The sequence below is a fragment of the Lithobates pipiens genome, unplaced genomic scaffold (assembly GCF_037356315.1).
Source record: "Lithobates pipiens isolate NorthernLeopardFrog02 unplaced genomic scaffold, aLitPip1_a1.2 Scaffold_19, whole genome shotgun sequence".
Lineage (NCBI taxonomy): Eukaryota > Metazoa > Chordata > Amphibia > Anura > Ranidae > Lithobates > Lithobates pipiens.
Genome location: NW_027507764.1, coordinates 555,817,105 through 555,844,972, shown reverse-complemented (window position 1 = coordinate 555,844,972; position 27,868 = coordinate 555,817,105). Strand labels below are relative to the sequence as shown.

At 41.8% G+C, this 27,868-nt stretch overlaps 1 protein-coding gene across 1 annotated transcript; it reads right to left on the bottom strand.

Moving 5' to 3' along the window:
- Positions 1-1,453: 1,453 nt before the first annotated feature.
- Positions 1,454-27,800, bottom strand: SQLE (squalene epoxidase). The gene is made up of 11 exons (XM_077493324.1): positions 27,213-27,800; positions 22,663-22,915; positions 19,253-19,433; positions 19,025-19,121; positions 16,165-16,278; positions 15,847-16,018; positions 14,602-14,697; positions 13,222-13,364; positions 11,355-11,451; positions 4,812-4,899; positions 1,454-3,309 (listed from the first exon to the last, which is right to left on the bottom strand). The coding sequence occupies exons 1-11, from the start codon at positions 27,465-27,467 to the stop codon at positions 3,117-3,119; spliced, it is 1,689 nt and encodes a 562-aa protein (XP_077349450.1). The 5' UTR covers positions 27,468-27,800; the 3' UTR covers positions 1,454-3,116.
- Between the last annotated feature and the right edge of the window lie 68 nt (positions 27,801-27,868).

The following is a 27,868-nucleotide window of genomic DNA, read 5'->3' as shown; positions in this document are numbered from 1 at the left end:
TGGTGGATTGAAGAGGGATTTGTTCCTCAGGCTTGTGTATAATATACCGTTTTGATCAGGGAGTTTAACTCCTCTACCTATTCCAGGGTCACTTAGCATGTATTTTTTTATATTCATGCTTCTTATAAACTTGTTGATGTCTACATATGTACTAAATTTATTCAAATTTCTTTTTGGAGCAAATTTCAACCCTTTATCTAGTACTTTTAATTCTTCTTTTGTCAATGTAGCTTCACTTAAATTAATTATACCTTCACCTATCTTTCTCTTTTTCTTTTGTTCTTTGACTCCTGCTCGGCAACCTCGTCTCGTTTTTCGTTTCTTCCATTTCGTCTCTCTACTTTTTCTGGTGATCTTCTGGGCGTTTTGCTTCTTTGTGGGTCCTCTTTGTTTTTGTTCCTTTGGTGATCCACTTTTCTGGGACTTTTGTTTTCCCTGTGCTCCGGGGAGCGTCTGTCGATTTTCCACGGTGATGTTTTTTGGTCGTGATAACGAGGGGGATCCCACCGACGTTGGTCTAAAAAATGATATGGAGTTTTCTCATATTTTTGCCTTCGTGATTCATGGCGTCCACGTACTGGGGTTCTTGTGTTACCATATTGTCTTTGATCATCGTATTCTCTGAGTTGTTCAAACCTATTCCGAAACCGGAAGTCCGCGATTGCTGCACACTCTGCTGTATTTGTGAATGTAAGTGTGGATTTTACCTGTTTATTTCAATAAAAAAGCGAAGATACTACACATGAAAGCCCTCTGTGTTTTTCCACTTTATATGGCTTGGATTTCCTGGAGCTATTAGGAGGGCATATAATATATAACCTTACAGTGAAATACAAACAGCGGTGGAGCAGTGTGACTGAAAGATTAAGAAGCCAGCAGTTATCCTTTTACACAGTGCCTGTTTACCAGCTATTGGAGGTGAGAGGCTGGGGAAAATAGTTGGTGCACCCATTAAGCACTGAAGTTTGCAGTGATTTGCCACTCTTGGGAATTGATTCTTCACACTTTTTTGCATGAACTTTATTTGTATATTTTTTGCAATTCATCAGTCATCAGTGCACTTTATTTATGGACAATCACGTGTGTATATTGATTATCTAAATAGTCACTACATTTGTTTTTTCACGGATTTTTCACTTTATATATTTTTATATATTTTTATATATATATATATATATTTTTTATACGCTTGTTTATATTTGGATTACTTATGCAAATTATTTCTATTTAATCACTGGATTGATAATTTTTCACAGACTTTTATTCACTAATTGTTGCACATTTATTGCGTGCACACGTATCTTTATTTGGATTATCTATATGGATTCATTTCTTATTATATCCATGTTTCATTTAGTCGATATTATTTGATTTATATTGATTTTGGGATTATTATTCATTTACAAGTTTTAGTACTTTTAGGTAGCGCCGCATTCTTATTAATTTAAATGTCTCTTACATTGGTGGTCAGTGGGAAGAATGTTCCTTACATTGGAAATAAGTTCAAAACAGGTATGGGAAGGAGGTCAGCAGCAATTATCAAAAATAATGTACCAATATCCCTAATAATAATAAGGCACAAAGATTGAGGAACTGGGATTTTAAAGGTACACCATATACACACACAGACAACAATGTAAAAAAGCAATATATAAATCATTTATTTAACATAAACAAGATAAAAGTAAGGAACACATTTACAGTTACTGGGGTCACAGTAAAGACCACAGTTACTGGGGTCACAATAAACCTGTATGTGACCCCAGTTCTCTCGGCAGTTAGGGTTGAGATATGTGTTATACCCAGAATGATGACTGTAACTGTGGTCCTTACTTTTATCTTGTTTATGTTTAATAAATGATTTATATATTGCTTTTTTATATTGTTGTCTGTTTGTGTATATGGTGTACCTTTAAAATCCCAGTTCCTCAACTCTTTGTGCCTTACATTGACAGTAAGTGGAGAAGGACCCCCTTACATTGATGGTCAGTGGGAAGAATGCCCCCTAAATATAGATAAAAGATCAATGGTATCAGTGGTTGCTTACCCGAGAGGCAGAAATTAATTGCTCAAGGAACCCCAAACAACCTCTGGAGGTTGAGAAAGGCTGCACTAAGCTACAGCAATCATTATGTGCCATAACAGCCAGTATTGTCAAAAACAGTAGCCAAAGGAAGCCAAAATTGACAGTCAAGTCTCTCTCTCTCTCTCTCTCTCTCTCTCTCTCTCTCTCTCTCATTATTGTTAGAGCAAATAACACATGCGTTATGGCATATTGTAAACCATGCAAAGTGTTAAAAGGAGGGCAGAAGAGCATTTCAGTAATCTCCATTAGATGCTAGGTAGAAAACCCAGATGAAAAGGATTTCATAATTTCTTCCGGGTCTCTTATGTTACAATGTTGACCTTAGTTTTATACTGGCACTCCCTGTAAAACTGTGTATGCAAGCTGTTGCAACCATTTTAACAATTTGTGCTGCTTTTTTTTTTCTTACTCCTGGTGGGTGGCCAGTTGTTATTTCTGAATGATGCCTACAAAAGAAGTTTCGGTGTCTCTGGTGAGTAGTATGTAACTGATAGCCTTAAGTAATCTGTTTCTTATCCCACTCAGGCTGCATTGTCATTTTATGCAGCTCTAGGAAAGGTAGAAAATTAAGTTCTGTATTTCAAATGAAAACTTCAAGAATGCCGTGGCCAGTATCTGATCCAGGAACTGACCCACAAATACTGTTCAGTTCATAAGAAGTTTGTCTCTATCGAAACGGTAAAATCAACCGTGGCGCCGTTACCGTTCTTAGCCCCCCTTTTGCTGGGTAAATGTCTGTTCCATATACTTCATGAAAAGATTGAGGATTAATTTTTCCACCAGACAGCTGCCAGTGCAAATATCAGAAATGTAATATTGATTTGCCATCTGGCAGCAACTGCGTCACGGGTTTCTGGATCCCATTTATGCCTAATCCGAAGCTTGTGTGGACAAGCGGCCACGCTGCACTTTGCAATCATTCTTCTGTTTAAGATTAGGAATCAGTGTGATGGGTCTAGTAGTCTTGTTTTGATATCACAAGGCCCCTCTTTGTATGCTTGGAGAGACGGAACGTTTCTTCTTCCAGTAATCAATACACCAAGTATTTCATTTCTGAGTAGATGAGAGGGAAGATGACAGAACAAGCTCGGTACAGGATGACGGTACTTCTGAAAAAGGCACGGGGTTTCGTTAGCCAAGGCTCTGTCTTGAAGCAGAAGTAGACGGCGTAAAAGGCGACGGCGAAGAAATGTCCGATGAGCTTTGTGGGTTTGGGAGACAGTCTGTGGGAAGACAGAAGAGCCAACATTATTATTAGTAGCCATAGCTGTAGAGTTCTAACAGGTTACTAATAATGGTATAAACATATGCCAGACAGTGCAAAGTGATGTAACCTTTGACAACCAATCACATTTCAGATTCAGATTCACATTACAGCGTCTTGAGGCGATTCAGTTTGCGTTGTGCACTATACAAATATTTCATTCATTCACATTTCAGTTTCTAGATGGTTGAAAACAGGGCTGGTGTTCTGCCAAGAACTGTCCCCCCATCGGATAGTGTCCGCCCCGTACTGCACAGGCGCAGCGCTTGCGCAGTATGGAGGACAAGGAGACATTGAAAGTCTCCGAAGATGAACGGAGCCTGCGCACTTGATAGTACCTTCTGCCCTGAGTCCACGTTCAAGCCCCACCATGCAAGTGGACATACGGTAGATGATGTAAAACAGCACCTAGTAACAGGGCCCCTTGTGGGCTTGATTCGCTCACCGCGCTTCGGGCACAGCCTTGCTGAGCTCTGCAATTTTTTATTCTAACTCTATGTCCACTTGGCTGGGGGGGGCTTGAACCTGGACTCAGTGCACAGGCGCTGTTCATCTTCGGAGACTTCCGCCATCTCCTTGTCCTCCATACTGCGCAAACGCAGTACAGGGCGGACACTATCTGACGGGGGACAGTATTCGACACAACACCAGGACAAGGGAAGGGCAGGTGGGGCAGCTGCCCTGGTCTCAGTAAGGCAAGGGGCAAAGAAAGGACGCAAAGTGGAAAGACCGAGGAGTCAACGTTATTATTGATAGTCATAGCTGTAGAGTTCTAACAGGTTACTAATAATGGTGTAAACACATGTCAAGCAAAGTGCTGTAACTTTGAACAACCAATCAGATTTCAGTTTATAGATCAGGGATATGCAATTAGCAGACCTCCAGCTGTTGCAGAACTCAGTGCCATGAGGCATAGCAAGACTCTGACAGCCACAAGTATGACACCCAGAGGCAGGGGCATGATGGGACTTGTAGTTTTGCAACAGCTGGAGGTCCGCTAATAGCATATCCCTGTTATAGATGGTTGAAAACAGGGCCAGGACAAGGGGAGGGCAGGAGGGACAGCTGCCCTGGTTTCAGTAAAGCAAAGGGTGCAAAGAAAGGACACAAGGTGCAAAGACAGAAGGGTCAACATTATTATTGATCGTCATAGCTGTAGAGTTCTAACAGGTTACTGATAATGGTGTAAACATATAGATGGTTGAAAACAGGGCCGGGTGAAGGGGTGGGCAGGAGGGGAAGTTGCCCCGTGCGCAGTGAAGCAAGGGAGAAAGAATAGACTCAAGGTGGTACACCCATTCTACAGCATATATTAACAGTGGGAGAGGGGCACATTTCTGGATCCTTGTCTTGGGAGCTGGGCGACCCTCTCCCACTACTGGTTGAAAGGTTAGTTCTGATTGGTTATTGAACTATGCACTTTGACCCTTAATATACAGTATGTGCAATGAATACACTTACACGGAGAGAAGACCTACGGGGCCGGCCACACATTCTCCTCCCAGCTTGAAGTAATTGAAGCACGCTTTTCTCAGCTGGTACAAAGATTCTACAAACAAAAATAAGGACACGTAGTTAGTAAGGCTGAATAAAGACACCAGTCCATCTAGTTCAACCTGAGTGATGTGTCTACAATTGTCCCTATCCTTGTACATTGCACACTCACATTGGTCCCTACCCTCAAGGAGCCCATGATCCAAGGTTCCCAGTCATATACTAGGGTCAATTTTTGACAGAAGCCAATCAACCTACCTGCATGTCTTTGGAGTGTGGGAGGAAACTGGAGTACCTGGAGGAAACCCACGCAGGCACAGGGAGAACATGCAAACTCCAGGCAGGTAGTGTTGTGGTTGGGATTTGAACCAGCAACCCTTCTTGCTGCTAGGTGAGAGTGCTACCCACTGCACCACTGTGCCACCACACCTTAGACTTCTGCAGCTCATTCATAGTTATAGAACCCATATGGGTCCTATTTTGCCAAAGTAGTTTGATCTCGCTATGGAAAACATTTTAAATGGTTAGTAAATGATAATATGCAGCTCTACAATTCACTGCTTGTAAAAACACCTCTATATTAACCTCTTGCTTACTGTGCACTTAAACCCCCCTCCTGTCCAGACCAATTTAAAGCTTTCAGCGCTGAGGCACTTTGAAAGACAATTGCTCGGTCATACAACAATGTACCAAATGACATTTTTATCATTTATTTACCACAAATAGAGATTTCTTTTGGTGGTATTTGATCACCTCTGTGGTTTTTATTTTTTGTTAAAAAAATTTAAAAAGACTGAATAAAATTTTTTTTTTATATTTTGTTATAAATTTTTGCAAAAAGGTAAATTTTCTCCTTCATTGATGTACGCTAATGAGGAGGCACTGATGGGCACCGATAGGTGGCACTGATGGGTGCCAATGATAGAAACTCATGGGTGCCAATAATGGGCACTGATCAGCACTGGTTGGTTACACTGATAGGCAGCCCTCTAGGTGGCACTGATTGGCACCACTGGTGGGCATTGATAGGTAGCACTCGTGTGCACTGGCAGGTGGGACTGGCAGGAGGTACTGGTGGGCACATATGAGGCAGATGTGCCTCTTCCTCTTTGGGACCGATGTCCCCTGTACCTATGCCGGTGATCTGCTTTTTTTTTCTCCTTACGCGGTCAGCGTGAGGAGAAAAAAAAACCGATTACCGAGCTTTTGTTTACATCATGTGATCAGCTGTCATTGGCTGACAGCTGATCACGTGGTAAGGGGCCAGGATCGGCCCCTTACTTGGATCTCTGATCACAAGTCTCTGGTGATCACAGCGCACGGGGCGCGTACAAAGGGGAGGCTGTCATATGACGGCCTCCCGGAAATTCAGGTCCGTACTGTGGCCGTCATTCGGCTATAGAGCGGACGCCAAGAGGTTAACCACTGAAATGTCAGAGAGACAAAAGTAATAAAGTGAACCTAAAAGCAAACCTTTTTTTTAGTTTTGGATAGAGTAAAGAAGGATTAGACCACCTATCAGTTTTTATTGCTGTCTGTGCCCCCGGCAGATTCACCCTCTCTCTATATTATATTTCACATTGAGTGCGGATTTGAAATCGTGCGACTTCATCTGAAATTGAACGATTTAAAACTCACATTACAGTGCCACTTCGGGTCCGACTTGAAAGACATCCGTGTGGCTTCATGCACAGATGTCTATTGAAGTTGTTCCCAGAAAAATAATAGGAAATCTTCCAATAGGGACACTACCATAGTTCTGGTGACCCGGGAATCCCCAAGGAATTCCCTTATGCCTAGTACACACTATGAGACTGATTGTTAGTTTTTTATTTTTGCATGCTATCGAAAATTAAGAGTTTACTAAAGTGACCAAAAATGTAATGTGACAGAATAAAAATTTGGAAGTGATGTAACGTGTTGTAGTGTATTTGTATTGTATTTTCGAAAGACAACTGTACTGATTAAATGAAAATCGTAAGATCTGATATCATACGAGAAAAATTTTCGTGCTTGTCCCATCAGATAATATTGGATGAACTGTCATGATTGGCTCTTGAAAGCTGTGTACTAACATTCAGATTATTTTACGATTGCTTCCAAAGCAGTAGTTTTCGTACGATTTTCTGATCGCGTGTAAGGGCCATTCATCGGCAGAGATTTACTCTCACTTCCTCTTTGGCTATGGGACAGGAAGTGAAGAGAAATCTCCATAAGGGAACACTGATGGGAAAAAAATATATTGTCTCATTTAGTATATCTAGCCAAGCTGACCTTTATAGGAAAAGTCCAGTCATCTACATCAGTGGTTCTCAACCCTGGCCTCAAGTACCCCCAACAGGACATGTTTTGGGAATTTCTGTTATGCCCTGTACACACGGAAATTCCGACTGAAAAAGTCAGATCGGATTATGTTGTCGGAAAATTTGATCGTGTGTGGGCTCTATCGGACTTTTCCTGTCGGAATTTCCGACGGAAAAAGTTTGAGAGCTGGATTTAAAATTTTCCAACAACAAAATCCGATTGGACTTTTCCCAATCGTGTGTAGAGAATTCCGACGCACAAAGTGCCATGCATGCTCAGAAAAAAAATGGAGACGAAAGCTATTGGCTACTGGCCTCTACGTAGTCCCATCTTACCTTACAAACATCACCTCGTTCCGAACGATTGGACAACTTTGTGCGACCGTGTGTATGCAAGACTAGTTTCGGCCAAAATCCATTGGGAAAAATCTGACGGATTTTATGGTCGGAATGTCCGGCTGTGTGTACAGGGCATTAGATAAAATAGCTGTCCAAAATACGAAGCCATTGACTCTGATTTAAAGCACCTGTGCAAGATAAAGGAAAACCTGCAAACATGGCCTGTTGGGGGTACTTGAGGACAGAGTTGAGAACCACTGCTCTACATAATGCCAGTTTCCTATGTCTCTGGGCATGAGGTTTCCAGCAAAGATACATTTTTTATCATATGCGACATCTATACTGAAAAGGTTTGAGATGGGTTTAAAATAGTGTCATTAAAGAGTCTCTGATCGCATAAAAAAAAAATAATAAAAATAAAAAGTTTATAGGCAAAACATTTTTTTTCATTTTGGATAGAGTAAGGGAGGGTTATAACCCATCAGATTATTTTTTCGCCCATCTGTGTCCCATTGAGGAGATTTCCCTGCACTTCCGGTCCCATAGCCAAACAGGAAGTGAGAACAAATTAAGGGAATTCCTTAGGGGCTCCCAGGTCACCAGAACTAGTGTCCCCAATGGAAGATTTTGCCTCTATTACTATTCTGGGGACAACCAAAAATTTAGGATTTTCTTCTACTTTCAATGATAATGGTAAACAGGACAAATAGGGTAAATCTCCTTATTGGGGGCACAGACCGCAATAAAACCTGACAAGTGTTCTAATCAGGGCTTTTTTTCTCAAACAATAGGTGCTGGTACGAAACCATGACCCCCCACCCACACACACCCTCCAAATCACATCAAATAGTGGGTGTGGTCAATCCAAATTCAAATTTCACGAACAGTAGGAGGGTCTTAAAGGGGCATTAAATACCAGGATTGCGTTACATGCAGAGTTCAAGGGGGGTTACACACAGAGTGCAGAGCTGTCACTTGTAAACACAGAAACCAGACTTCAGTGTTTACTTGTAAACACAGAAACCAGACTTCTGTGTTTACAACTGATTGTGGTGACCAGCCCCCCCCCCCCCCCCCCGCCCCAAGGGTCTGAGCCAGAGGTGGTGGAGCTGAGTTCCACCAAGTTCCCCCTGAAAAAAAGCCCTGGTTCTAATCCATCTCCGCTCTTTTCAAAACTTAAAAAAAAATGTGCCTTTAGTTATACTTTTATATAATTCCACTGTAAGGTTACTAGTGCAGATGCACCCAAAAAAGGATACTCTGGCTCAACAATGTGAATCCTTTGGTCCCATTGACTCCATGTATGTACACCTATTCTGTGTTTGCATTATGAGTGGCCCTCAGTGTTATATGGTGGGGAATTGTTCTCTAGGGGTGGTCCTATAGGAAGCACTTTGTTATGTGTTTGATGCCTTCAGAAAGGTGGGCTGTGACTTGTAAAACATTGTTTTAACAACGCATCCAAATTATTCTCTTCATTTTTATATGGAAGTCCTTTGGGTTCGCCTTAGATCACTTTTCTTATGTCGAGCACGAAGGCATTTTTGTTGGCTAGCATCCTGGTACCACTACTGGGTAGATTTACTAAAGGCAAACAAACTGTGCATTCTGCAAGTGCAGTTGCGCCAGAGCTTAGAAAATGAGGAGAAGCTCTGCTGTCTTCCATCATCCAATCATGTGCAATTAAAAATATATATATTTTTTTTTTTTTTCCTTGCATGTGATTGGGTATTTGTTGCACAGTGAAGCTTCGTCTCATTTACAATGTAAACAACTGAACTTGCAAAGTACACAGTATATTTCCCTTTAGTAAATCAATCCCTATATACTGTATATATTATACAATATCTCACAAAAGTGAGTACATCCCTCACATTTTTGTAAATATTTTATTCTAGCTTTTCATGTGACTTTTTGCATCAGAGAAGCTAATGAGAGCGTGGAAAAGATGAGCAGGAACCCAGAGCTATGCGTGCTGGTTGCATATTGTATGTAAATAAATACCAAATAAATGTATGCAATATTTTATGTTTGTCTGGCTTAAAAAAAAAAGTTTTTTAATCCTAAAAAAAAAAAAAAGAAAATGAAGAAAATCTATACAAAACCACTACACCTTTTATGGAGAATATAGCATGAGTGAGAATCTACTGTGAGAAGTGAAAGGGGCAGCAATTTCTGAGGACAGATCTCGCTGCTCAAGTGCCCAGGGACTATAGCAAGCCAGTGAATGAGTTAACCCATCAGTATTCACCTATAATAGAAGCATCAGTTGTGGGTGATCTGTCCCCTTAGCCCTTGTACACACGGTCGGACATTCCGACCATAAAATCCGTGGGATTTTTTCAGACGGATTTTGTCCGAAACTGGTGTTGCATACACACGGTCGGACAAAGTTGTCGGAAAATCCGATAGTTTGGAACATGATGAGGTTCGTTCGTTCATTACGATGGGACTACGTTCACGCTAGTAGCCAATAGCTTTGGTCTCGTCATTTGATCTGAGCATGCGTGGCACTTTGTCCGATCGGAATTCTCTACAAACGATCGGACAAAGTCCGATCGGATTATGTTGTCGGAAAATTTTATACCCAGCTCTCAAACTTTGTTGGTCGGACATTCCGACGGAAAAAGTCAGATGGAGCCCACACGCGGTCGGATTATCCGACAACACGGTCCGATCGGACATTTTCTGTCGGAGTTTCCGACCGCGTGTACAAGGGCTTACAGACAAGTGACTGGTGACTACTGTATTTATTGGCGTATAACACACATTTTTTCACCCTGAAATTCAGGGGGAAATAGCGTGTACATGTTATAATGAAATACTTAAATTCTACCTGCCTTGGGGGGGGGGGGGGGGGGTGAGACAAGCGCCGTCAGATTCCATGCAGTCATACCTCCCAACATTTTGAGATGGGAATGAGGGACACCTACTAGCAAATGTATGTAGGCATAGGACACGCCCCCTGCCACACCCTCTTAAAGGAGAATTCCAAAAAATAAAAGGTTAATTAAATCCACAAGGGACTTTTTTTTACCACTACTATTCCTTTATATTGGCTTTAAAATCTACAAATGCACTAATTTATAATTTGGATGAAAGGTTTAGCACTGGGAATTACTTTTTGAAAGATAAAAAATGCATTTTATATACAACTATATAGATCAAAATGCGGGACAAATGAGGGGGAAAGGGGGACAGAGGGACATTGCTCCAAATCAGGGACAGTCCTTCGAAATCAGGGACAGTTTGGAGCTATGTGCAGTGAGAATCTTCTGGTTACTTGGCAGCCTCTGTAATAGAAAGTCCTGTCTCCTGGGAAGCCATTGGACCACTGTTCTGTCTATCATAGGAGGTTCTCACTGTGTGTAATCTGTCAGCAATCGTCCCACCTCCCTCCCTGTCGCCTCTAGGCTGCAGATGGGCATCGATCAGACTGCACTGAGGCAATGGCGAGGCTGCTGCATTGATGGCACTTGTGAGGCTGCATTGATGTGGACTGATGAGGCTGCATTAATGACACTTATGAGGCTGCAGATCGGCACTGACCCTTATTTTGCTTCAAAGTTCCTTATTTAAAATGTACGGGTTTTTTTTCCTGAAACTTCCCTCTTAAAATGAATGTGCGTGTTATACGTCTATAAATACAGTATATAAACCAGTTTATGAATATTATATAATCAATACTTAGTGGCCCTTTAAGGTTTAAAAAAAAATATTTGGTCTGACAGATTCAATTTCCCTCACAGGTAATCTGATTGCATGGCATGCTTCTCCCTCTCTCTAGCAAACAATGCAGAGTTCTGTTACCGGGCAGGCAGTGTGATGTCACCGTCATGTTGTATATCAGATTACAGTTTCCACTCACCATCTGTAGCAGAAAACAGCTCATACAAAGCCTGGGCCAGAACATTCACCACGAATGAGTGGGACTTCTTCCTGGACCAGTAAAACCTCTTCTTAGCCTGAAAGACATTTTCGCCTGTCAATATAGGTCTGGGTATTATATTAGTAGACACTGTATTACAGGATTATTTATATCAAGCAGAGCAAGAAAATGTGTGTGTGTGTTTTCTGCCTTTTTTTTTTTTTTTTTACAAAAAATTCTTTATATATATATATATATATATATATATATATATATATATATATATATACATACACTATATTACCAAAAGTATTGGGACGCCTGCCTTTACACACATATGAACTTTAAAGCGGAGTTCCACCCAAAAGTGGAACTTCCGCTGATTTGTCTCCTCACCCCTCCAGTGCCACATTTGGCACATATCGTGGGGGAGGGGGGATCCTGTCCCCACTTCCATGACCCGCGGCCATTGACATTACCGCTCGGCTCCCTCCTCTGCCGCCGGGCCAGTAGGAGAGAGGAGCGGAGCCTTGCGCATGCGCAGTTGGGTTCCCGGCGTGAAGCCGCAAGGCTACACTGCCGGGTTCCCTTAACCGCAATGACAGCGGCAGCACCCCGACAGCTGATGGAAACATGAGCTGCAGTGCCGACATCGCTGGACTCCAGGACAGGTAAGTGTCCGATTATTAAAAGCCAGCAGCTGCAGTGTGTGTAGCTGCTGACTTTTAATTTTTGCAGTGGTGGGCAGACCTCTGCTTTAATGGCATCCCAGGCTTGGTCCATACGGTTCATTATTGAGTTGGCCCACCCTATGCAGCTATAACAGCTTTAACTCTTCTTGGAAGGCTGTCCATGAGGTTTAGGAGTGTGTCTATGGAAATGTTTGACCATTCTTCCAGAAGCGCATTTGTGAGGTCAGGCACTGATGTTGGCTTGTAGTCTCCGCTCTAATTCATCCCAAAAGTGCTCTATCAGGTTGAGGTCTGGACTCTGTGCAGGCCAGTCAAGTTTCTCCACCCCAAACTCGCTCACCCATGTCTTTATGAACCTTGCTTTTTGCACTGGTCCAAATCATTTGGTGGAGGGGAAATTATGGTGTGGGGTTGTTTTTCAGAAGTTGGGTTTGGCCCCTTAGTTCCAGTGAAGGGAACTGTTTAGGTGTTAGCATACCAAGAAATTTTGGACAATTTCATGCTCCCAACTTTTTGCGGAAGGCCCCTTCCTGCTCCAACATGACTGCGCACCAGTGCACAAAGCAAGGTCCATAAAGACCAATGTGCTAATTAATGAGCCTCAGTCATTGCTCAGCAAACTTTTGTTTAATGATCTTCATTCGCCTTAACACAAAGCCTCCTGCAGTCTGTTTTTTTTGCATATGGCATATGTTTAATCTATATCATTGTTGCATAGATTTCATTTTTATCAGTTCCAAAATGCTGGTTGTTTGGCTGCCACGCAGGGGGAGAGGATGAATTCTTTAGCCACTGTGCAAAATCCAGAGAGACTTGCAGCTTATACAGCAGTGGTCTCCAAATGATGGCGCCTTGCTTGCCTTTATCCAGCCCTTGGGGCATTATCCCATCCACTGACACCAACAATAGGGCATAATTCCTCCCACTGACACCAACAAAAGGGCATAATTCCTCCCACTGACACCAACGATAGGGCACAATTCCTTCCATTGACACCAACAACGGGGCATACTTCCTTCCAATGATACCAACAATCTATGTTATGATATATGTAGCACCATTACCAAAATATGACAGGACAAGCATGTACTCATTATGTAACTATTTCTGATCATCTGCTTTTTATAAAATGTAGAGCTAAGTTCAGAAGATCCGAAGTCCAGTGAATACCTTACCTGCAGTATTTGTGAGTGTTCATTCAGATCTGGAAGATCCTGTAAGAGATTCCTCCATATTTTCACATCATTCAGTACAACAGTCATTCCGCCACCTGTTAACGGGTGCCTCATGTTGTATGCATCCCCCAGTAGCAAAACTCCTGCATGAGCAACACAGAGACAGAGATATATTAGGTTTAATGTATTAGCTGCTCTGTTTCAGAAGACATTTAAAGAAACATTTCAAAGACAGGCTAACAGATAACATAACTCATCAAAGCTGTGATTTACACAAATAAAGCTTAAGTTGAATTGAATTAAAGGGGTTGTAAACCCTCAAGGTTTTTCACCTTAATACATTCAATGCATTAAGGTGGAAAACCTTCTGTAGTGCAGCAGCCCCCCCAGAGCCCCCATTTTACTTACCTGAACCCGATTGTTATGGGGACAAGCACAGCAGCTCCAGCCACTGTCTCGGGTGCTCATTGTTAACCAAATCCAGTGACATGGGAGTCGGGGGACTCAAGCAGGGACTCAGCAGCAGGACTCGAGAGCAAGCCCGCACGAGTGCCCCTATGGAATGCGGCTCTCCTTGGGGGCACCTGAGAAGAGGAGGAGCCAGGAGCACCGCTAAGGGACCCCAGAAGAGGAGGATCTGGGCCACTCTGTGCAAAACACTTGCACAGAGGAAGTGAGCATGATATGTCTGTTATAGTGGTTGTAAACTCTCCCCCACAACTTTATCCCATGTAAATCAGCATAAAAAAACCCTAATGAAACTGCTTTTAGATATCTCCTTACTTGCTTAGTATTGTTGTAATCCTTTCTGTTCTTCAGAATGACATCACTGAGCATGCCCAGATCTCCCCTGATTTACAGCACACTCTGTGTACTTGTCTATCTATTATCAGGACTTCCTACAGCACACAACACTGAAATCCCAGGAGACTGCAGAATCACTCAGCTTCCTCCAACACCCCATGTGACATCACATGCAGTGTAAACCAGGGCATCGGACAGCATTACTGCAGTCTTATCAGCTAAAGCTAATAAGACGGAAACAGGCAATAAAACAAGTCAGCTATGAACAGGGAAGCAGGGTTGCCATAGAAATGTTGGATTGAGAAGGAGGCTTGGTTAACTGTACAGGAAGTTCTCAATGTAAGGGCGGAAATACACTCCACTGTGGACTCAGAAAACAATACTTAAGATGGCGCTGCCTAACCCCTGGAAACAAGATTTTTAAAGTTTCTTTAAACAGTAAGTATTATGCAATTTGGGCTGGATTACAGTGGCTATAGTTTGATAATTACTTATTATAATGGACTAAATGAAAAGAAGCATCAGAGTGGGAGAGTTTACTTCCTCTTTAAATGTAATAGCAAAACAAATGTGTACCTTGCTTGTCGACTGGTGAGGGTGGGAGGAAACTGGCCGGCATTGCCCTTAGTCGATCATTTTCCACAGCATGTAGAAATGGATCCTTTAGGTGATCTGTCATAAAGAAATGTCATACTTACATCACAATGTACAAATTTAATATTTTTATCAAAAGGTAGATTCTCTAAATTGTCCAATCAAGGATGGTCTTATTTAACCCCCCTGACGGTTTTCCCGAGTCTGACTCGGGGTGGATTTTTTATACCATTAGCGGTATCCCCGAGTCAGACTCGGGACTGCATCGCTGGATCCAGGAGGAGGAATACTCACCTTCTCCCTCGGATCCAGCGTTGTCTCCCCGCTGTACGAGCGAGCCGTGTCTCGCTCGATCTATCACATCGGCGATCTCCGTGCCCTGCGAGCGTTGCGACGCACGGGCACGGAGATCGGCGCCAAATTCAAAAAGTGAAACAAACAGTAAACATACAGTATAATGTAATCTTACAGATTACATTGCTGTATGTAAACATTTCACATCCCCGTTGTCCCTAGTGGTCTGCCCAGTGTCCTGCATGTAGTTTTATATAATAAAAGCTGTTCTTTATACCTGGAAACTGGAGATTGTCCATAGCAACCAAAACTGTCACTGTACATCAAAAATGATTTTAGAGCAGCTAGAAAACAGCGATAATAAATTAGAATCACTCGCAGAATTGAGCGATAGCGATTTGTGGGGAGATTCGTCATCAAATACTGAAAAGTAATGACAGTGACAATTCTGCAACTGAGCAAATTTCAGTGTTTTTGATGTGATTACATTATTGAATAATTTTTATTATTGTTATATTATTATTTGGTACAATTATTTATAATTATTTCTTATATTATAATTTATGATTTAATTTTTCAAACTTTATCATACCCGGGATGTCTGCTAGACTCTGGTTTGGACAGATTTAAGAGAGTTATTCCTAAGAATTGCAGGACTACAATATAAAACGCCAAATTTTCATGCAAAATAATGGTACCGCTTTTAGCACCTAAAATCCGAAATAATGGTACCGCCAGGGAGGTTAAAAAATGTGGCACATTTGATAATGCATAGAATAAAGGGAACGCTGGCATATAAAGTCACTGGAATAGAAATTATTATCATATTTGTTATATACTGTATGTCCTTCCCACCACACCAATCTAAAATACAGATATATGCTCAATGAAAAATGTTGAGAGGGTGCCAGTTGTTATGGAGTGCAGGCTTACCGGGCATCTGTGGTAGGATGTTTTTCAGCATGTATTCTTTCAGATTTTTGGGCATCTCTCCTCTGATATCAACCAGGACTCGAGTCTCGGTGGATGATATCTGATAAATCAGAACTGGACTGGGATTGGCCAGGACAAGCTCTGCATGATGGGGCTTAAACTGGGGGGAGTTCTAGAACATAAAATAAACAGAGAATAAATTTACGTGATCAACATAATCTTTATTCTGGCATAAATAATGTTTTATAACTCAGAGGGGCTGATTCACAACAAAAAGGCAAGACTGGTGTTGAAAAAGTACACATACAAGATGCATACCTTTAGAATACATCCTACAAAGTGCGAGGAAACTTTGACTTGGCCGGAGATAAGATCTTTTCTGAATTTGGAGAAAAGCCCATCAGCCACAACGGTAAGTGGAGCATGAAGTTCCTGCAATAGACGTATTTTAAAATCAACAATCTGCTATGATTAAAAATTACATACAGTATAGCAGGACATCCCGCACTTGTGTACATGGGCTATGAGAGGAGTCAACTCTAAACTCACATTAGCAGACATTGACCTGTTTGAAGAATAACAAATTACAGCCTTGTACACATAATGACACCTGGAGTCAACAGAGTGTCTGAGAGCGTACAGGCTCAGAGCGTACAGGTGTGAGGGGGACTGAGGCACTGAAGGTCTTGGTGGGAGAGCTAGTGGGCAGATTCTGTGGGGCAGCCAGTGGGCGGGACCCTGGGGAATGCTGGTGGTCAGGCACAAGGGGGGGGCTCAGGCCTAAAGCTGCATAAGGGGCCCCACAATTTCTGATGGCTGCCCTGGCTTTAATTTCTCGATAACTTTGGCAATCAGATCTGTTGGTCTAAAGTTTCCAGCTTTTCGCAAATATCACAGACACTACAATTGGGTCTCATTCTCTCTTTACCATTTTTGTGATGCAGGAAACAATATGAAAAGCCAGACTTTGTTTCAGGGTAGGAGGGACTTTATCAGGAGCAAAGATCGGTCTGCTGGTCTCATCAAGAGATGTAAAAGCCAGCAGGGCGAATCAGACAATAGGCTCCACTCCTAACTGAAATAATCAGATATGGGTGGACTGGCCCTTTTAAATTGCAGTGAGGTTACAGTCTAAAAATTTTATGACTCTTTGCTATTCTTCTTGGGACGTAATAAAGTGTCATTAAACACACATCTTTAAAAATCAATAAATGCTGTATTACACAATAGGATTTTTTTTTTTGTATTCTGAAAAAAAAAAAAAAAAAAACTATATCCTGCTTCTCTCTGTGCTCCTCCTCAGTTCATGTCCCCAATGCACTTGGGGATTCTGCAGAGCAGTGTTGGCAGCTAGTACACATGCTCAGTTTTCAGTTAGTTTCTATGCTGAGCATTTCCTCCCTATCACATCTCAGCAGCCCATGTGACTATAGAGTTATACATGTGGGCATGTACACAATAGTAAATGACAGCCCACTCCCTCTCTCCTCTTCCATATCCACTAACCAGCTAAACACAATGGGGGGGGGGGGATTTTACATGTAGATTGATGGAGGCTTCACCTCCCTGTTATTCTAAGACACAAGCTGGAAGGGGGTGACACAGCGTTTGACTGGCAGAAATCCGCCCACACCACATTGTTGTCAAAAAATAATAAAGATTTCATCTCAGATATATATTTGTATGACAATTTAAAACAGTTTATTGCTATTAATTCTTTTTTTGAACATGTGACCAGCAGCAGAGGACTAGAGCACTAGCAAATCCTCCTGCCTCTGTTTCCCTTCAGACAGGCTGGAAAAGAGCTGGGTCATGTGACAACTTTATATCGATTAGGAAAGAAGGTACTTAGTTGTTTTTTTTATTGAAAACATTACAGAGCCATCATCCACATATAGAAAGAGAAGGGATAATGTCAAACAGTGTATGTATAGCACCACTTTGAGGCTTACATAAATCGGTAAAAGAGATGTGCTGTAAAGGCACAGTCTACCTTCTGAAATAAAATAATACATGCATCTAAATGAATGAAATTAAAAATGTGCATTTATTTTTGCATTGGAGCCTGCAAAGCATTACAGCCATGATCGGTGCATCACAAGTGAAACACATTTGCTTCTGCAGGCTTTCCCCCTAGCTCCAGGTCAATACCAAGATACAGACCTTCAGTTATAGGGCTGGAGGAAATTAGCAATGGACTACAATTGCGGTGACGTCACTGCACATAGGCTCCATTGAGATCTATGAGTCCCTATGCTGCATTGGCAGATGTGACTTGTAGTCTTCCTTCCACAAATCCTGTGAATGGATCTGGGAATTAATGATGTGGCTGTGCTGGTGGAGCTACACACAGCTGCACCAGTTCCAAACTAAACAAAAGAAACCTGCAATTCAGGTAAGTGGGAGAGGGGCACTTTGAGGATGGGGAATGTAACCTTGTTTCATGCTACACCCTACAAATGGGTATAACATGAAACGTGGTATGAAAGATGGAGTATACTTTAAGGCTGGGTTCACACTGCAGCACGCTCCGGCTCACAGCAGGAGTTCAGTGCATCCCCATTCACTGTTTCAGGTCTAACTGCAGCCCGAATTTTTGGCTAAATTGGGACCTGAAACTGACCAAAAGACGCACAATCACACCGGAGCCGCTGCGGAGATGTGTGAACCGGCTCCATAGAGAGTCGGTCACAATCTCCTCCTATGCAAATTGGATGCGGAACCTTCAACCAATTTGCAATAGTGTGAACCCAGCCTTAAGGAATTTTAAGCTTGCATTTGAGATCAGTTTGAGACACTTCGGAGTTCCTTCACATTTGCATCTTACCTGCAGTTGACTTCCTTCTGACATGCTTTAGACCTCCTTCTTAGCTTATTTTGCATTCCCATTGACTTGTATAGGGAAGAGATCAATTTGGACACAAGCAAAAAGCCCATAAACAGATGTCCTTAGGTTGTCTAGAGAGATGGTATGATAAAAGCAAGCTCTGCGCTCATTTAGAGCTGCAGTGGCCAGTTAGCATTTGAGACTCGGGAGCTAGCACTTTCGATCATTACATGTTATCATCACACAGATTTTCTTAACCCAAAAAAAGATCTCTTTACAACCGAAGAAGAACATTATGATGGGACACAATATGAGTTGTCTGAGGATATCGTCTCTTTTTTTATATCATACCTTCACATCGCCTGTTTCTTTGTCCCTATACTGGACTCCAAGGATGGCATTGTCTTCTTCAATTAACTGTAGAACTGTCCCCTCAATATATCGAGTGCTAAAAAAGAAATCAGAAGACTAAAAGAATGGAATGAACCTCCTTGACTCATACAATCACTCAGGTCCCATCAGAGGGGAGTTACGATATTGGGCACTCAACCAGTCACTGCAACAGAGGTCTACACTTACTTCGGCTCAGCCATGGCCATCTTGCGAAGCCCCATGATGAAGCGGCCATGGTGAAAGGCTCTTCCACACTGCAGCTGGTCCTTATCATTCTTTGGGTAAGGAATCTCCACCGCTGCCTTACTTTCAAAGTCATGGACAATATATCCATGTACAACGTGGGCATCCAAACCTTCCGCTGCATCTGAAAATACATCACACTGTGAGGAACAACATGGTCATCATATTTTATAAGAACATGACAGATTTTGAAGATGCTATGCTTCTTCTGTTGATAATGTGCAAATAAAAGGATCTCTGTTTCCATGACATCATTAGCAGAGTAAAGCTTTCACTGTTTATTGGCAATAAATAAGAAATAAAAGCTGTTAAAATGTTAGGTTAGGCAGAACATGCATCTAACCACACATTTGTACTGTCAGGAGCATGTAGCATTTCCTTATCCTTTACAGCTGTTTGTCTCATTCCAGCATCCTGGTTTTGGTTGTGATACATTTTCTCTGTCTATCCACCTGCAAGGTGATTGATGTGGCCAGTCTCAGGGTGGAGACCCAACCTGATTTAAGCCAGCCAAGCCTGCAGTTTCATGCTTGTGATAGCGTGTGTAATACATGCTCCAAGCTTCCTGTCTGTCCTGCACTGCTGTTTGGATTCCCCTGTTTATGACTTCAGATATAAACTATTCTCTGAACTCTGCCTGCCTTTTAAGTACAGATTGGACCCTGACTACTCTGAACCTTGCCTGCCTTGTACCTGGCCTGTCTTTGAACCACTCTGCCTGTCTGCCAACTGCAACTACCTGTTTGCATTACTCAGTTGGTGCCTATCCCGGTGTGGTGGCAAGGCACTATAGCATTGTGTATAAGTCCTGGGGGAAACAGAGTACCGGTAGGCCTGCTTGCTTTATGGAAGAGGGGGCTGCTATAGGTGAAGAACACAGAAGCTAACTATAGTGTCTGACCACCTACATTAGGGGTAAGCCTGCCATGTACCAACATACTGTAACCATGAAATACACATTACATAATAAAATAGGTTTAATTATTATTGTTTATTATGCCCACCAGCATGTAACACTCGCCTTTGGTCATCTCGTGACCATGCCTCCAATGCAAGACAATGGGGGTTATTTACAAAAGGTAAATCCACGTTGCACTACAAGTGCACTGCAAGTGCACTTGAAAGTTCACTGAAAGTCGCTGTAGATCTGAGGGGAAGATCTGAAATGAGTGGAAGCTCTGCTGATTTTATCATCCAATTATGTGCAAGCTAAAATGCTGTTTTTTATTTTCCTCGCATGTCCCCCTCGGATCTACAGCGACTGCACTTGCAATTGCACTTGCAGTGCAAAGTGAATTTGCCTTTAGTAAATAACCTCCAATATGTTAAAGTGGTTGTAAACCTCAGACATGAAATATGAACAAAGCATATCCCTCTATAGTGTTTATCTGTCTCAGTTAAGAGCACTGTCATTTCTGTCTGCTGCTTCGTTCCTCTGCTATCAGCATGAGTCACTTCTGACAATTTTTCCTGACATCAACAGAAAAAGGTGACAGGGGAAAAAGGCCCAGCACATTGACAGCCTCAGCTCTGTTCCTCTGAGCTGTGTGAAGTTGGTGTCCCTTCCATCCAATCAGTTGTCAAAGCTCTCTTTACTGAGCTCTGCAAGCTCTCCGCCCTCTTTTTTCTGACAGCTCAGGAAAGCTTTAGAAATTCCACAACCCTGGACTGCTTTGTGTGCCGCTCAGGCTCGCAGGAACAGGGTGTGAATCCCAAACATCTGCCGCTGGGAGTGCCGACAGGGGAGGGAGCTCCTACAATCATTGGCAGTAAAGAAAGTACTCCCTGGAGCTGCACATCCATGCTGTCCCTAAACTAGATGAATGAATGGAAACCTTAGCCTGGACTCTGAGCACGACACGTCCCCAATGCATTCACTCGCCTTCTCAGGTCCCCCTGTTGGTGCTCTGGGGTCCTCTTCTTCTCAGTGCATCACCATAGGAAGTTTCCAGGCTCAGGTAAGTATGGGGGGGGGGGGGTGGCTTGCATTAAGGCAAAAAAATGTCCAGCCTTTAGAACCACTTTTAAACAAAATTAGTTGACATAATGATGGCCTCATCAAATGCTTAACGAACAATTTCTCAAAATTTCCATACAAACAGTCAAACCCAATTCTACTGGTGTATGGCCAACTTTAGGCACTCACTGTCTACTACTCTGATCCCCAGCTGTGATTTTATTAATGTCTAGCCTCTTCAAAGTCACCCCTGCTGTTTCATCTGGTATGCCTTACAGCTGAACTCCAGTAATTTAGCTACTTCATAGAAACTGCAGGCATACCATCAGTTAAGTCCAACGAGGTGCCTGCCACCATGTACACTTATCTCTACTATTTACATCTGACAGGTTTAGTGTGCTCCAGGAAGATAACTTCACAACGCTGCTCACTGTGGTCTCAGCCTCTTCAAGAGCAGAGTCAGTGGAACTGCTATGCCCACCCCTCCTTCTGCCCATTCACAGAAGCCTTTGTATGATGTGAACTCATTCACATCATACAAAGGCTTCTGTGAATGGGCAGCAGAAGGGAAGGGGGGGCAAAGCTGCTATGTGTGCTTCTCTCCTCTCACAGCTGGAGTGTATCCTCTGAGAGTGCAATAAACCTGTCACATATAAGTAATAAAGATAAGTCCCAGAGGTGACATGTACCTAAATAGACTCAAACCATAGTGTGCCTGCACGTTTTGCAAAGTTGTTGAATTCCTGGAATTCAGCTTTAAAGCTTGTGAGTAAATGCATCATTTTTTCAGGAGCATTTTGCTTGCTTTCCATCTGAATTCCTTTACAGGTGATTCTGACATTCTTCTGATCTGCCTTTGACCTTTCTATGCTCCTTTAAGTTATGATTGCATTCCCTTTGACCTTTCCTAGCGCCAGCATGGCAGCATATTACCACGTATGCTTGCCATGGATTGGGGCCAGGAAAAGGAAAATTACAGTAAGTATTTGATACAATTTTCCGTTTGCTGCCATTTTGGCTACAGGAAAACGAAAAATTGTATCAAATACTTACCATAATTTTCCTTTCCTGGCCCGAATCCATGGCAAGCATACATGGTAATATCCTGCCATGTTGGCTCCGGGAATAGATGTGGCAGTATTCTGCCATGGATTGGCATCAGGATAGTAAAACTACAGCCACAGGTCAAGGAATCGCTAGCCAGCTCTAGAGGAACACTAGAGTTCCAAAGAACCCTGATTGAGAATTGCTGGTTTGCAGAGATCATAAACATGTGAAATTATCTTTTAGTGGTTGCCAATGGTTTATTGTTTGACTGGTGGTAAATTTGTTCTGGTTTCAAATGTGTTAAAACTGATCATCAAACACATCTCAGCTTTTATGCCCCTTCACTTACCACCAAGGCCAAGGTCCTTGAGGGCCTGATACCCTCCTGGCTGCAGTAGCTCTCCCACTATACGATCGGGTTCCTTCAGGTCTCTCTCAATGATGGCTACTCTTCTGCCATCTCTGGACAACACTGCGGCCAATGCTGAGCCAAGCACTCCAGACCCCACAATGATGACATCGGGCTCATCGCTTGTCATAGTCCCAGATGCAGTAGCTCCATTTGTGACTACAGATCCATGAATGTTGTTGTCCGTTTTGCTCTGCAAAATATAACCACATAATTATACAATCATACAGATATTATAATCTAAAGGGTACACACTTCTCTTTCTGCAATAACAGACATACCGGGGTTGATTTACTAAAGGCAAATAGACTGTGAACTTTGCAAAGTGCAGGTGCCCTCTGCAAGTATAGTTGCTCGAGAAGCTTTGCCGACTACCATCGTCCAATCATGTGCAAGCAAATATGCTGTTTATTAATTTCTTATTTTCCTTACATGTGATTGGGTATTCTTTGCAAAGTGAAGCTTTACCTCATTTACTAACCTCTGGAGCACCTGCACTTTGCAAAGTTCCCAGTCTATTTGCCTTTAGTAAATAAACCCCATCCAGTCATTAGCAATGATCCATATTTATCAAAGTACTTGAAAAACCAACTGTGCTTGTTGAACTTGGCAGCCAAATTAAAATTGCTGTCATGACTTCTTACCAGCTACTCTGTGTGCTAGTTTCTTGTTCTTGATTTACCTGTCCACCCAGGCAGGCCAACTATGCTTGATCATCCTGCCCCTGTTGGCGATTCTGCCTGTTCCTGACACTCTTGTGCCTGCCCTGCCTGACCTCAGCCTGGATATCTAAAACTATCTTGCCTGCTGCCTGCCTCAATCTGATACCAACTATCTTTCTGCTTGCCTCCTGGCTTGACCTGCGCCTGAACACTGACTATGCTCTTGTGTACTGCCGGTGTTGTGTCGAATACTGTTCCCCCGTCGGATAGTGTCTGCTCTGTACTGTGCTTGCGCAGCACGGAGGACAAGGAGACGCCGAAGATGAACAGCGTCTGCATACTGAGTCCAGGTTCAAGCCCCACCATCCAAGTGGACATAGAGTTAGAATAAAAAATTGCCAAGTGAAGCCGTGCCCGAAGCGTGGCGAGCGAAGCGAACCCACGATGGGCACTGTTACAAAGTGCTACCGTATGTCCACTTGCATGGTGGGGCTTGAACCTGGACTCAGGGCAGAAGGTACTAGCAAGTGCACAGGTTCTGTTCATCTTTGGAGACTTTCGTAGTCTCCTTGTCCTCCGTACTACGCAAGCGCTGCACCTGCGCAGTACGGGGCAGACACTATCCGATGGGGGGGACATTTTTTGGCAGAACACCGGCCTGATCCTTCTGCTAATATGTATCATCTCTGCATTGTAAACACTTTGTTCCCTTGGTGGGGTGATCCCGGGGGTTGTATCCCGGTAACAGCTTTAACCAAAGTACCCTGGGGAGGGGCCACTAGAGTCACCAGCTCATCGTTCCTTGCAGGGTGTTCTAGTGAAGACCAAATTATTACTTGGATTCCATGCCTTGGGTGAGCCTGCGTTACCTGCCAGGGGTGTCAGTCGTAACATTAGGACTTCCATCAAACATAAACCATGAACATCAATTGCTGCAGCAATCCTAGCAATGTATTAGAATTGTGATCCCTAAATAACTTCAGATACTCAGAACGCCATTTTATTAAATCGGAGAATGCTAGTCTTCTAGTGACTAAGAGATCTGGAAGAAACTGGCTAGAGGGTGTAGCTGTAATGGAGCCTCAGATCTACTCTAAAGTAATTACAATTATAAAATAAACAGAAATCTTAGAGTCATACCAGATAGATAGATCATTTTTTCATGGACAGATATATATATATATATATATATATATATATATATATATATATATATATATATAAAAAATAGATGGATAGATAATTGTTTCATGGATGGATAGATAGATCGATAGATAGCTAGATGCAGAGTGACAGAGAGTGATCTATATGACAGTATTATAGCTGAAGAATCAAAAGGAAACCCATCATAAGATGAAGATAAACACAGTGGGCAGCCATTGCTGATCTTATGAAGCTACCAGTGGCCTGGCTGCCATACAAATCCTTTGGCTTCAGTACTTTCTACGTTGCAAACACCAAACAAGTATACAGCTTGGTAGGTTGTATTTCCTGATTTGGGAACAGTGACTCAGGCAGCACTGACGTCAGTGGATCAGCATGACAGGCAACTATCGTAGTCTAAAAAAAAATAGACATTATTAGCTGCCGCCATACTTCAGTCATGATAGGTGTTGTTTCACACCATAACATGGCAGACTGCAACGCTTATATAAAAAAAAATCATCATAGGGCTGTGCACATTTGTAAAATGTCTGTATAGGTAAGGGAAGGTCAAAATGAAATATAATATTATGTAATCATGGAGAGGAACTATACAATTATTTAGAGAAAAATGTTTCTCTTCACGTAGAGAGAACATATAACAAATTTCACAGAATATAGTAATAAAAACAATAATAATAGGAACAATGAAGAAGGAAGGAAAAGAAAGAAGAATATTACTTAAAACGAAAATAAATAAAATAAAAGGTAGTAATTATTGCTTATACTGAGAAAGTTATGATATCACTCCTATACAATCTTCTGTATTTTAAGGATCTATGATGTCATAATTTACATTGTGAAAACTGTGATGTGATTTGTAATAAGAGTGTTTTGTGGTGTATTGTATGACTGTCAAATGTTAAAATACAACAAAGAAGATTTTTTTTGTTATACACTGAAGCCTGTGTCATGTACAGAACACAGTAACAGTCTGGTGGTGTTTGCAATAAGAACTGTCTGTGATGACCCCTTTCTACCAACTGAAATCAAAGCTGTGTTTGGAAAAATCTGAGTTTGAACATGATTTGGCTGCTCTGCTGCAACACAGAGAGTTTTTATTTCAGACTTGACAGGTAAGGCTCACTGAGTACTGCCTTATAGCAATGAGTTCAATTATGATAGTTAGATAGATAGATAGATAGATAGATAGATAGATAGATATCCAACCATATTTACAGAGAGCAATCAATAGATGATAGACATAAGAACAGACATTTAGATAAATACATTGATATCTTGAGACAGACATCTAGATCTATAGAAAAATACAGAGTGAGGCATGGATAGCAATTATGAAACGTTTGTAATGAAGTTGTATGGAAAAGAAGTAATAGATAGATACATATCTATTTATCTATCTATCTGACATCTGATAGATAGATAGAGAGATAGATAGATAGATAGATAGATAGATAGATAGGTATCTATTGCTTATTTTTAATACAACTTCATTACAAACGTTTCATAATTGCTATCCATGCCCCACTCTGTATTTTTCTATAGATCTAGATGTCTGTCTCAAGATATCAATGTATTTATCTAAATGTCTGTTCTTATGTCTATCATCTATTGATTGCTCTCTGTAAATGTATATGTGGTTGGATATATAAATTAGTAAAAATGCGGCGCTACCAAAAATTGCTAAATAAAAATAGTGTATGATAATCTCAAATATATGTGAATCAAATAATATACACTAAATATAAATATAAAGTGTATATAGTGTATATTATTTGATTCACATATATTTGAGATTATCATACACTATTTTTATTTAGCAATTTTTGGTAGCGCCGCATTTTTACTAATTTATATATCTATTCTGGTGCAGAGAACACTTTTTTATGCTGGCTGCTTCCTAGATACATTATTTCTTTCCTGTAGGTTATCTTAGGTGGAGCGCACTAGCATTTTCTTATTATATGTGGTTGGATATCTATCTATCTATCTATCTATCTATCTATCAGATAGATACATAACATAGCTACATACATAGATATATAGATACATACATACTTCGATAAATACATACATACACACATAGATAGATACATACATACACACATGTATGTATGTATGTATGTATGTGTGTATGTATATATTTATGTATGTATGTATATACATACATACATATATATATATACATACACATACATACATATATATATATATATATATATATATATACACACACACACACACACACACACACACACACACACACACACACACACACACACACACACACACACACACACACACACACACACACCCCCACACACACACACACACCCACACCCACACCCACACACACACCCACACACCTATACACAGATACATAGATATATACATACATAGCTAGATAGATAGATACACACATAGATACATACATAGCTACATACACACATACACACATAGATAGATACATACATACATCGATAAATACATACATACACACATAGATAGATACATACGTACATACAGAGAGATCAGACATCTAGATAAATACATTGATATCTTGAGACCAACATGTAGATCTATAGGTAAATATAAAAAGTTTGTAATGAAGTTGTATTAAAGGGAAGCCCTGCCCCCCTTTACCTTATCGCCCCCCCCCTTTACCTTTTTGCCCCCCTGTATTCCGGGTCTCCCCGGCTGATTTTGGGCACCATTCAGGTTGAAGAGTCTGGAGATGATCCCGGGGCCCCCCTGTTTCTGGGACCCCCACCGTCCCCGGTAGCGGAACAAAGCCAGCGCCAGCCCGGCGGTGCAGCACAGCACCACCGCCACCATGACCTCCAAGCGGGGGGAGTTGAGCAGATCATCGCACTTCTTGTAGACGTAGGTGAATGTGGCCACCCCCAGAAAGGTCCACATCTTCTGGTCACCGGTCTCCTCCAACACACACGGAACCCGATCACCTGAACGCTCCGCCTGGCCTTCCAATAAGGTAATTGAATATACACAGGAATAAAAAACACTTCAAATGAAGGAAGTGAATGTCACAAAAAAAAAAAGTGAATTTCAGAAAAACTGCAAAATAATAATTAAAAAATAAATAAATAATTCAGATCTTGCTCATAGAGGTGGTTGAGTGCCAGGCATGGAGCATTGCCTGCAGCAGACAGGCGCTCCCAGTCTAGGTGAGTTAGTGTGACAGCTCACACCTGGCAAGCCTTTTCTTTCATGCAGAGGGGAGTGTGCACAGCCTATCATGCTGGATCACCAGCTACACTAGCCCCTCCCCCTCACACACAACTCTCACTGATGGAGAGATG

Bases quoted from the DNA above. Each gene is read 5' to 3' on its own strand.
- SQLE (XM_077493324.1), bottom strand. From the start codon at position 27,467: ATGTGGACCTTTCTGGGGGTGGCCACATTCACCTACGTCTACAAGAAG. The intron at 19,434-22,662 runs GTAAGTGAAGGG...ATGTATTTTCAG, and splicing joins CAAGGACCTTGGCCTTGGTG to ATGCAGCGGAAGGTTTGGAT. The intron at 13,365-14,601 runs GTACACATTTGT...TTGCTCATGCAG, and splicing joins CTCACCAGTCGACAAGCAAG to GAGTTTTGCTACTGGGGGAT.